General features: G+C 40.3%; 3 protein-coding genes across 5 annotated transcripts; 1 reads left to right on the top strand and 2 right to left on the bottom strand.

Moving 5' to 3' along the window:
* Window positions 1-89: 89 nt before the first annotated feature.
* kbtbd4 (kelch repeat and BTB (POZ) domain containing 4) lies at window positions 90-5,052 on the bottom strand. Of its 2 annotated transcripts, none has more exons than XM_078257088.1 (5): window positions 5,001-5,052; window positions 2,387-2,861; window positions 2,160-2,301; window positions 1,662-1,768; window positions 90-1,543 (listed from the first exon to the last, which is right to left on the bottom strand). In XM_078257088.1, the coding sequence occupies exons 2-5, from the start codon at window positions 2,846-2,848 to the stop codon at window positions 683-685; spliced, it is 1,572 nt and encodes a 523-aa protein (XP_078113214.1). In that variant the 5' UTR covers window positions 2,849-2,861; window positions 5,001-5,052; the 3' UTR covers window positions 90-682. The 2 variants fall into 2 exon arrangements, with proteins under 2 accessions (XP_078113214.1, XP_078113213.1); XM_078257087.1 differs by lacking the exon at window positions 5,001-5,052 and adding an exon at window positions 4,390-4,927.
* A 1,009-nt stretch (window positions 5,053-6,061) lies between these two features.
* LOC144522197 (protein FAM180A) lies at window positions 6,062-7,111 on the top strand. The gene is made up of 3 exons (XM_078257086.1): window positions 6,062-6,266; window positions 6,436-6,509; window positions 6,625-7,111. Exons 1-3 carry the CDS (start codon window positions 6,194-6,196, stop codon window positions 6,970-6,972), a joined length of 495 nt encoding a protein of 164 aa, XP_078113212.1. The 5' UTR covers window positions 6,062-6,193; the 3' UTR covers window positions 6,973-7,111.
* Window positions 7,097-11,131, bottom strand: ddb2 (damage-specific DNA binding protein 2). Of its 2 annotated transcripts, none has more exons than XM_078257083.1 (10): window positions 10,800-11,131; window positions 10,615-10,736; window positions 10,195-10,386; window positions 9,522-9,688; window positions 9,031-9,130; window positions 8,756-8,933; window positions 8,147-8,292; window positions 7,742-7,897; window positions 7,615-7,660; window positions 7,097-7,520 (listed from the first exon to the last, which is right to left on the bottom strand). In XM_078257083.1, exons 1-10 carry the CDS (start codon window positions 10,933-10,935, stop codon window positions 7,261-7,263), a joined length of 1,503 nt encoding a protein of 500 aa, XP_078113209.1. In that variant the 5' UTR covers window positions 10,936-11,131; the 3' UTR covers window positions 7,097-7,260. The 2 variants fall into 2 exon arrangements, with proteins under 2 accessions (XP_078113209.1, XP_078113211.1); XM_078257085.1 differs by having other exon boundaries at window positions 10,615-10,724.
* Window positions 11,132-11,877: the final 746 nt, after the last annotated feature.

The raw sequence follows: 11,877 nt of genomic DNA, 5'->3' as shown, positions 1-11,877 counted from the left end.
GTATAATTGCAAGAATGAAAGATCTCTGGTAATAAATGGTTAATACATAAAGGCTAAAGGGCCATAAATATCAGAACAACAGTGACAGCTTGTATAGTAGCTACAGCAATATATTTCCCATTTTTGATTTCAGTTGAACATACATCAAAAAATACAATCTCAAGACAAGAAACTGTGAAAAATTGAAGTTAGAAAACATCCTCTGTTATCATGTTTATGCACATTTGACTTCAAATTTGACATCTGAGAATATTTAACCTATAACATCATGATACATTTATTTACTTACGATATACCGAAGGATGTTTTATGTTTTTACACTGAAGTTGGTCATGCGTGTCAATAAACAAGCAGTGCACAGGAAATAATGTTGATTAGTTCATCACTGGTTACAGCATCAATTGTCAATGATTTCAATTGTTTGACTTCTCAGCTACTTCTAAGTGTCCACAATGAGAAACACTGGAATAATAAAGGAAAGAGACACACACCGCTGAACTGTTTCTACTGGTCTGGTGTCAGAATGGAATGAGTGACACAGAAACCAGCTGAGTAAATACATTTAAAGCAGGTCTCCTCACAGGATGTCTGAACAGTGAAGTCATGGCAAGTTATCCAACAGTCTTCCCTGATTCCTCCGTGGCAGCTGTGTGGACCGCATTATGAACATCCAGAGGCTGGTTTAGGCCAAAACAAACTGCCAGTTTGTGAGGAGGATTTTTATACCTCTGATAACGGAGACGACAGATGTGGCCGGGTTAAACTTTAACGTGTTTGCGTCACCTTTCTTACATTTGTCCCTGAAGACGTATATGCAGCCGTTACAGCTGGCCACCTTCCACAGTGAAGGAACGCAGCTCCACACCTCAGGGAAGCGCAGGCGGGTGAAGCTCTCCAGCAGAGGGTTGTAGCACACCAGGGAGTCTCCCTCTGCTACGATGAAGATCACATCCATGTGGACCGCAGCGTGCATGCAGCCCGCGAACGGTAGCATGTAAGGTTTGATCTGGCACTTCTGGGAGGCGGTGTCAAAGCACTGAATCAGTCGAGACGGCTTCGTAAAAAAGTCCATGTCATTCTCCTCCCCTCCAAGCAGGTAGATGGTACCTCCCAGGTTTACACCAGCAGCCCCGGACACTGCAGTGTCCAGCTGGCTAGTCTCTATCCACATGTTGTCCTTCACTGTGTAATAGATGACGGCGTTAGAAAGTGTGTCCTGCAACGTCTTACCTCCTAGAGAGTAGATAGCGTCCTCAGTAGAGACAGAGACCATTGTATGGTGGAGGCGGTCTCTGGGCAGTGGGGCGCAGCGCTCCCAGTCCATGGTGTGCATGTTGCACTTCCACATGCGGCGAGGGATGGACCCCCCCACCACATACAGGTCACCTCCGTGTTTACAGGCTGCAGTGATCTGATGGCATAAACTGTTCTGGCCGCTTACGCTGATCGCATCGTCCTCGTCACAGTGAAGCGACACAGCCAGGGAGTGAGTCCGCGCCTCCTCTTTACCAATCAGGTAAATGTGGACATTTTCCCCGATTTCCTGTAGACACACAAGATAAAGACATATCAGACATCAGAGATACAAATAATTACAGCAGACATAAAATGAGAGCACCCTCTTTAAAAATAGTTTTCAGCTCTAGATGAAAGAATGTTACCTTGAGATTTTCTTGGAGGATACAAGAAAACTCCTCTCTCTCCACCTTGTTGTGGTTGATCCACGACTCGATGGCCATTGTTGGATTCTGGGAGCTCGGAACTCCATCTGAACACAAACAAACACAAGACAAGACAAATAGACAGACCTAGCGAGTCAGATTAATACAATTTATATTATTTATTTGGCATTTCCCCTTTGTTGGATAGTGGCAGTGAAGTGAAGAAGCAGACAAGAAACAAGGGGGGCGGTTGGCTGATTTCATAATTTGCTTAACCATTCAGTTACCAGGACGCCCCATAAAATGTGTATTCAAGGTGACAGGACTATAACTGTTGCATGTTTAAGCTAATTACAAATTATGTATGATGTCATCACTGCTAGCCATTATGATTTGGCAAGGAGTAATTTAAACAATACAGCAAATGTCTTGCAGTAAATGGAACAACACTGTTTCAGACGTTTCGGCACATAGAGATAGGACGGCGATGGGTAATACCTTTGATGATGTCCAAGAGCAGACAGAGAGGCAGATTAAGAAATTCTTCAGTCTGATGCACCTGGGCCAGGTGGATCTTAGCACAATGCTTGGCTGCAGTATACAACTCCTGATCACTGTGTCTGTCTGCAAGCCACATCACCTGGGCAAAAACAGGTAATCATTACACTGATACTACACAATTATATATTATCAAGCAGCAGAGGCTTGTGAAAACAGTGGATCACCTGCAGGCAGTTCTTGACCTCAACTGTGCGTGAGAGGAAGCGGGAGCATTCCTCAAACAGTGCAGTCAGCTGGTACATATCTGCCATCTCATAGGTGTCCTGTAGCTCCTCCACCCTCAGTTTAATCGTGCCGTGGTAGATGTAGTCAATCAGCAGCTGAAAGACAGTGGCGCTGACATCCTTCAGCTCAATAGAGCGGTTGTGGGACTCTTTGAGGTTGGAGGTGAACATGGTGCGGAAGAAACTGCTCTGTGCCGAGAGCACCAGCCGGTGTAGGTGAAACTCTTTGCTATCAACAGTGATGGTGACGTCAGCGAACAGGCCGTCCTCCAGACACAGGTCCATGATGCTCTTCACCACCCGGCTGGAGTGGGAGCGGTCGGTGAAGGTGTATCCCAGGAAGTAGTTCTCCTCTCCGACAGAGCCCCCGACACTGAGGCCCCCGTCCTCGCTGGACTCCATCTTTGCTTCTTGCCTGACAAAGTCACCAAACAGCATTGTATCCATTTACACTCAGTTGCCAGTTAATAAGATATATCTAAAACTAATGCAGTCTAATACGAAACACAATAAAGATGCCCTCCACTCAAAAATGTGTTTTTCTTATGTTTATGTCCTGTAAGATGTCTGACGTTGACTATACTGACTTGTATCTGTGCAGTTTGTCACTAGATAGGTGTTTCTAACATTCCTGAAGGGGGAGATGTATGTGCACACAAATCAGAGATTCAAACGTCCTGGGCAAGCTAGATTTGGTACGTCACAAAGTTGAAAGTATGCAAAAGCATAGAAAGAAACCTGAAACCTCCAGCGCAGAGCGGACTTGTAATTACAGACAGCGATATTATTGTGTATTTCACAACTACTAATGCTGTGTCAGCCACTGATGGTTACAACAAACAACATAAACACATATAAGATGCTAGCTACACTTCCCATTCTGATACATCTGCTTGTCGCTGAATTTGGTACACAACAGACTCCTCATCTCCGCATGAGGCTGGGTCTGACTGAGACTCAAACGTGTATGGCTGACACTGTCCGATGTTTCCTCTACGCTAGCCATCTTGATGCACATTGCTCTTTCACCGGTCAAACTAGCGCGAGGCCGGATCAAGAATTTCTTACTTTTTATGTGGGAAATTCATGTTTAACAAGAAATATTATTCACATCAGAGTATTTTTACAAACTATAAAATAGGGTTGGGCAACAGATCACCATTTTATCGATACTGTTATGATGAGACTAGATATTGTCTTAGATTTTGGATATCGTAATAACATAATATGGCATAATTGTTGTCTTTTCCTGGTTTTAAAGACTACATTACAGTAAAGTGATGTAGTTTTCTAAACTTACCAGACTATTTTATCTGTTCTATTATTTGCCCACTCATTATAGCCACATCATTGATGATTGTCAAAAATCTCATTGTGTAAATATTTAGTGAAAGCACCACTAGTCAACCCTATAATATTGTTGCAATATCGATATATAGTATTTGGTAAAAAAAATATTGTGATATTTGATCTTCTCCATATGTTAGAAACTATAAACAACATTCATTTTTTCCTAGTGACAATAATATGTACGAAACAGGAGATTTTTTTCGGTGGACTTTAATAGTGGTGACAGAGTCAAACACATTTGAGCATTTCTGTACTGCAATTTCTTGTTACCGAGCAGCCGATTTATCAATATGCAGTATATAAAGTACACTAATATCGGCGCGCCTGATTTATCCCTCTGGCGTTGGTGTTGATCATGTATTGGTAATTTTGGAGACTGTATTATTAAATTGTATTGCATTTTACTGAAAGGTGTTTCTAATCATTTCTCCACCTCATTTATCTCAACTAAAGACTAGAGACACACATACCAGTAATGTTACAGCACAATACAAAACAACGACAAACAAATCACCATACAGTTAAATTAACACCCCTCTGAAACTGTTTAAACAAAAAATGAACATGATCACCTTTATAAAAGTCATACTTACTGCATTACTGTTAAATTACACTGCATTAGTTTTAGCTACATTAAAAATAATGTGATAAGAGTGTTTATCGCTATAATATGCACAAACACAAGGCAGCTGCTCCAAAGTTTGGTTATGTTGCTATTAAATCAGCTAACGTTAAATGAAACACGTTTTTAATTTTGATGTTTGTTAAGTTAACGTCAGAGGCTCTGTCTGACAGGCTAACGCTAGCTATGTTGTGTTTACGGTTAGCAACAACAACAAAATCCTAGGATGGCAATGGCATGGGGAAGGCATGACCCGCCCTACTCTCCCCCTGATTGGTTACTACTCGTTGCCTCCGTTGGTTGGGTTGGCTAGGTTTACGCAAGAGTCAACGTAAGCCAATCAGAGGCAAAGTAAAGCAAAGAAGGGCGGGACATGCCTCCGCCATCCTAAGAAAAACAAGTCGCTTACTACGGTTATACAGAGCAGCCCACAGCAGCTAGATAGCTGGCTAACGTTTAATTGAATCACAATTCAACCGCGATATCATGGAGGTAGAGTTATAACTAGGACTGAAAATGAGGCAAAAGAGTCGTAACGCTTAAAAAAAAAAAAAAAAAAGAGTAGTAAACAATCGTCGTTACCTTTATATCCGGGAGCAGCTGAACTCTTCACCGGAAGTAAATAAACTTTTTCATCGGTCAGATACGAAACGAGTCGCTGGTATCAACTGGTGCTGCTGCCTCCATGTGGTGGAGCTGTGTTACTACAACTGTTATTTTGGAAATAGGATAGGCCTACTTCTAATGCAAATAATGCTGTAGACATTCTACTAAATACGTCATTTTAAGTGAGAGGAGTCAGTTATGTAGGTTGGACACTTAACTAATTACGTAATTAGCTACATAGTTAATGACTCCAGGCATGTTGTGATAAAGATAATGCCTTTGTTACAGCATGCACTGTATAGGTCTAACCTACAGCAACAGCATTGGATTTTAAGGTTATGTTATATATTTGTCTTATCCTATTCCACCTAAAACCAAAGCGGTGAGCTTTCAAATAACATTTATTCATCCAATGAATTCTCGCATAAAAGTTTCATTGGGATAATAGTACTTGTGGATTCTGTAGAGCATATTTTAATTTTTCCTGTGTGAATTAGTGTAGGAATTCTGGTTATCTTTTCAAAGATGGCTTCACCCACTGAATTTGATGCCTGATAAAGCTTTTATTGAGTTTTAATGTAAAGTAGTACAATTTTGATTTTGTGGTGAATAATTTGATTTTATTGGGTAAATATTTAATTCATAGTTGCAAATACTTAAAGGTTAAGCCTTGGATGAACAAATAGAAAAATGATCTAAATCTACCTGCAAAATCTCATGAGTTTATGAAGAAATGCCAAAAAATGCCCTAATACCTCTTCTTTTCTTCAACTTATGTTGAGAAGGACCCTTAGCCTTAGTTAATTGATACAGACTACATGAATGATTGTTTTTATTTATCTTTTGTTTTGTATTGTTCATCATGAATATACTGGGAAAATGCATCATTCAGGTAATATCTTAAATGTTTGTATTTGAATTAGGGCAGAACAAGTGGTGTGTTAAGTAGAGTTCTGCTAACTCAAAGTTCTGCATGCTGTGGATGAAAAACCAGGATTTATTTGTTGCTCTCTGCTCTGAATCACAGCCATCTGGCTTTTGGTTCCTTTTTTCCAAAGTGGAAAAATGAGTGGTATTCAGGCTGAGCTGCTTCGGACAGGATTCACAAAAGTGGTCGAGGGAAAGGAGATGTTTAGGTGGTTTATCAGTCGGCAATAATCAGAAGAAAAATGAATATGAAAAAACAACTTAAAATCTGCTTCCAGGTGATCTTATGGCTTTCGTTTGAGCAAGTGCTGCAAGGTAAGTAGAAACAGAATATCTTCTGTTGCATTTGAGCATTTTTAAGTTGTTATATAATGATACTGCATGCACTGATCAATATGCAGTAAAAAGTACAAAAGGTGTATGCAGGCACTGACAGTTTCTTTGCATTTTATTATTAGTTAAACTTCAGTATTTTCTACTTTAGATGTGGCTGCAGGCATAAGTCCAACTTCTCAAAAAACTGGCTCATCAGTCTCTGATGCAAACCTGATGTTTGAGGTAAGTTCTTTATTTAAGAGTTAACAGGCATCTACACTCAGCTAAAACACAAACTGTGCCATATTTTACTTGCAGAGTAAGTGATGCATATTTCCTTATCTATACTTATGTGCAGTTCTTGCTGGGCGGGGTGGAGCTCGACCGGGACAACAACATTGTAATGCTCGACGAGGAGATGGCATCGATGAGGCTGGGGCGAGCTTTTCTGTCTCAGATCAATGACAACATTCCCAGAAGTCCGAGCTCCATGGTGCAGACGGTGACCACACTGAAGGATCAGAGAAGCAGGCCGCTGACTCATGATCAGTTTGATGTTCTTGTCCTGAGCATGGTGTACTCTGCCCAGCAGGCCTGGCAACAGGACAGAAGAAAGGAACAGGAGGCCTGGACTGAAGTGCTCCTCCAGCTGGCAAATGTCACGGTCCATGACCTACGTGGAAACTATCTCTTCAGTTATGCATGATACACAAACTGCCTATCTATATGAGATAAAGGTGTATGCAATTAATCACTTGCCTTAAATCTTCCTGTAGTGTGTTTTCATAGTATCGATGTGGTCAAAGATTTGTAAAATAAATATCAATCAATTGTGTATCAAACATGATAATTTTTATTATAGTACAGTAGAAAAACACTTTATAAAAAAAACAAAAAAAACATCTGAAACATTTTTTCAAACAATCCCTGAAGTTAGAGACACAACGAACAGTAAACATAGGAATATATACATGGATCCACACCATTACATACCCTACTTCTTCCTCATCTGTGCTTGTTTTTGTTTAGTACACCCAGTCTGGGTCTTGGTTTTGGTCTCCGATTCTTCCAGAGAAGCCAGTTTCTTCTTAAGCTTTGCATCCACAACAGGACCTCTCCTGTCCCTGCTGGAGCGCTGCTGCCGACTCCTTCGCTGGCCTCTTAAACTGTCCACCGAGGTTGAGGTTTCCTCCTGTGCTTTGTGTCGATCACTGATCAATGACTCGTTTCGATCCCAGACCAGCACCGTTACACCTGTGAGTGAACATTAAGCAGCTTTAGTGACACACGTTGACCTCTCACAGATAAAATAAACATGCCAAAAATGGAGTGCTTTTGAAAAACTCACCCATTCCAGATCCAATCACGTCACCCATTGGATTGAACTTGTTGATCTGTAAATACATATTTCTCTGTGTTAATAACGTGTTTTCATGCCTTTACGGTTTTTCCCGGTGCTTTAAAAACATACTCACAGATTTGATCCCTGAAGCGGTGGGATCTTGCAGCTGACACACGAGCTCTGCTGTGTTGGAATCAAAGATGTCGATGGTCCTCTGATCTCCGGGGCAAACTCGGTCATCAGGGTAACGGCCCGCAACGATTAGGTCATAGAAAGGGTGCCATGTGGCCTACAGAGAAATAATAACAGAATTATGTTGTCACAAACTGTATTCTCCCACAAGATACTGCTTCCACCTGACATGTCTCTTCAAATAGCACCTGGTTCTTTAATATCTGCAAAGGTAATGATGTCTGTGAATTGCTTTCTTGCAGTTTGTGTATGTACGTCGATCTCTTGTGCAACTAAACTATGTTTGTTAGTCATGATCCCTCAGGATAAGTTACAGAAGGATACATACACTAGAGAAGAAACAAACCTTGATGGGTGTGAGATGCTGAAACTGTCTGTGTGGATGTTGGATGACGTGTTGAGGCTTCGACCAATCAGAGGACGAGTAGACCCGGATCTGATCGTACTGATCTGTGGTGAGCAACTTGGAGCAGTCCAACGGGTTGAAGTAGGCTGTGAGGAACCGACAGTAACAGTTTTACAAAATAATCTATAGATTTTTTTTTTTTTTTTTTTTTTTTAAAAAAACAACCTGTCATAGAAACTGTAATACATAAGAATCATGGCCATTAACATCTTCTAGGTTCTTGTACCTACCTTTTTTATTAAATAAATTAAGAAAACTGAACAGGGTTGGATTAAATGGAAAGACAAAAACATGACTTGTATCTTACACAAACAAGGACACTTAACTACTACTACACAACTATATTTATTAATGAGAAACATGGATGGTAGACTCTCAGAGGTCCCTTCAAATGTCAGGACAAGTTACACTTAGTGTTATCATTTACTTTCATATCATTTATATTGGACAAACGTTGGATAATATTCTAAAAAAAACAAACGTATGTAGCAAAGACGGAAAGCAGTAACTTAATAAAGTAAGGAAGAGTTTTCTAAATGAGAGTGTTACCTGAATTGACGGCTCTCTCATGAGGCATCTCGTGGAGAAAGCTCTTCTTGTCTTTGAGGTTTCTCAGGTCCCAAAGTTTCACAGTGTGGTCGACTGAGGCCGTCGCCAATAACCAATCACAACGGGGGTTGAACTCTGCGTGGGTTACTTTGGCTTTGTGCAACTTGTCACTGAAAATCTACAAAATTAAAACAGAACAAATATGTTTAGTGGCCATAAGACAACACAGGCTCATTGTTGTCTCATTAATATAAAGTAGAATAATGGACACCTACCTTTTGGCCATCCAAACCCAGGAGTACAAGCTGTCCCACATTGTCTCCTGTCACAAGCATCTGTCGACTAACAGACACATCAACACAGCAGTACCAGTAACTGTGAGAAACAGAGAACAAAGTGAGTTTACTGGATATAACAGATGAACAATTAAACAAGGATGAAGCTAAAGATTCCATATGGACATTTTTTTTTAAATATTCTATGGGATGCGAGTCATCCCCCCATCATTACTGTCCAGTGAGAATTATTTCTTTATTTGGGGATTTTAAGGTTTTCACATTGATCCTATATGTCTCTGGCTAAAAAACACTTATAAAAACACATTGAATAATCTAAGAAGTGCAGTGTTACAAATCGTAACACAAAGCTTTTTTATTTCATGAAAAGCTGAAATGTTGGAGATGCAAACATTATACTTTTGCATAACATTAACAAGATCACAGCATCTCTTTGAGCTAAGCATCAGTCTTTTCTGCAGTTTTCTCACCAAACATTGTGGTGATCGTGGCCACAGTCTTGAGATCTGGACAGAACGGTGGGTGTGCGGCCCTCAAAGCTCTGCATGGTCAATGTGCCCTCACCAGATGCTACATAGACTTTGGAAAGGTCCGTCGGGCAAAACTTCATCCCACCGATGAAGTCTCCTGCTCCGCTCTGTGCGCAGAAACACAAATGCAGGCCTATCACAGGGTAGTTATCAGCACTACACTACCACACAAATGTTTTGCATGAGGGCCACTCAATAAAAAGACTGATGCTCAGGCCTACAATCTACAACCCTTTCTGATTGTAGCTTACAGAAAACAAGGGGACTCGGTCTTACTTCAGTATGTCTGTGTTGGCAAACACTGTGAGAGTTGTTCCGTTGAAATCTCGCAATGCTGTCTTACCCCCCCATTGATGAGGTGAACAGCTGACTGGGATTTAACTTGTTAAACTTCATGTCTGTAACTGAGTCTCCAACCCCCATCTAAGCAGAGAACCAATAAAAGTGTGTCGTCAAGTAAATCTAATTTCCAGAATTAAGCACAGCCTCAAAATGTAACTGTCCTCAAAGTGTTGCATCATTTATAAGCAGCGTTATTAAAAACAAAAAAAAAGGATCATTTGTTGTACGACTAGTACTGTTGGTCATTCAAGTATCTGGTGCAGGAACTCACCCCTTGAAGAAAAGTTTTCTTCGTGGGCACCTTAAAGTCCTGCAGATATATGTCACCACCCTTGGAACCCACAGCCAGAGTGGTGGGATGAGTGGGATGCCACTCCAGACAGGTGATTCTGCGGTCGAAGGGGCTTGTAGCACCGAGGAAATGATAGGACGACAGCGAGCGAACAAAAGGTTCCTGAAGACACTGGAAGGGACAACAGAGTTACGTGTACAACTGTATTCTAGCCATGAATATTTGTTTCTACGAAATGATAATGATGATGCACACATACCTTGCACGCATGGAATGATTAAATTGTAATGCATGTGGAGAACTGTCCTACATTCACATACAGTCATGGCATTATATTTGAATGTACACTGTTACATTGTGTATTTGGTCCCTCTGTGCAGCCTACAGCAGCAGTCTCACCTGTCTCATCTTTGAGTGAAGACTTTGTCCCAGAGTGCTCTTGTAAATGTAGTGCAGGATGCTCCCATACCCTCCTCTCTTCTGGGCTCCTGCAGACTTGAGAGGAGGCCCTGCAAGACCAACTTTACTGTCATAAGAACATTTCATGTCCCTGTTACTGAAGCTGTTCGGTCAGGGCTGCATACCTTCTTTAGATGTTTCGCCATCTTTTCTTTCTCGTAGTTTTTTTGAGAGCGTTGGACCAGAGTTCTCCCCAACTCTTTTCTTCACTTTATTCTTTGATTCAGATGCATCTGCTGACTTCGTAGGTCTCGTTTTCATTTCTCCCCCCTAAAAATAGCGATTTTTACTGCACAACACAACACAGAAGATTTGACTCGACACTAACTCATCTAGCTGCTACGATAAGGTTTAAACAGACGGTTGACCTGCGGCGTTCAGTGTTTAATGCAGCAGGAACTCAAATGTTTGCATAACGCAGCAGCACATGTAGCTGCACGTCTGTTTTGTAACTTGTATGTATCAGCTGGTGGCCGGTAGGTGTCAGGTTTTATCTCCCAACAACTCTAAGAGGGCGCCATGTTTGGTGTTCAAGTAGGACTACAAACTGAGGATCAGATTAGATCAGATCAGAAGTATAGTCTATGTAAAAAACACATTATTATGGAGTTCAGAGTGACATATAACTGATTACATTAATAAATAATATAAGACGGTTAGTTACATAATTAAAATGAAATGTTAAAAGAAAAAAGAAAAAAGCTTAATACTATACATTTAAGCTTTGTAAATACTATTTTCGGTTTAAACCTTAATAATATCAAGTTTTTATTATTAATAATTAATCAATTACAAAAGCAATGCAATTGAGGTCAATAAAAAACCTGGGTCTCAAGGAAAAAACTAAATAAGAATCTAAGACAGAATAGTGCAAGTTAAAATAAATAACAAATAAAATATAAAAAAGTAATATAGGCTGCTTTTAATATATATAGCCTAATCTCTAGTATAGTAACAACGTAAATTACTTAGATTAGATACAACAATCTGAAATAAACCCCTCTTCATTATTTAAAACAAAATAAAATTCCAGTTCTCCTTGTTGCTGTTTATTTTTGTTTGCATATGGTTTCTTAGACATTTTGCCTGTCACGCTTTCTGCTAGTATCTGAAGACTTTAGCTACATATTTCACATTTCTGTTGTTTCCACAAAAGGCTCGTAAGTAAAGGCGGAAACACGTATTTGTTGTTGTGAAATCTTA

The sequence above is a fragment of the Sander vitreus genome, chromosome 8, assembly GCF_031162955.1.
Source record: "Sander vitreus isolate 19-12246 chromosome 8, sanVit1, whole genome shotgun sequence".
NCBI classification, from domain to species: Eukaryota; Metazoa; Chordata; class Actinopteri; order Perciformes; family Percidae; genus Sander; species Sander vitreus.
This window is presented reverse-complemented; position numbering and strand designations above follow the sequence as displayed.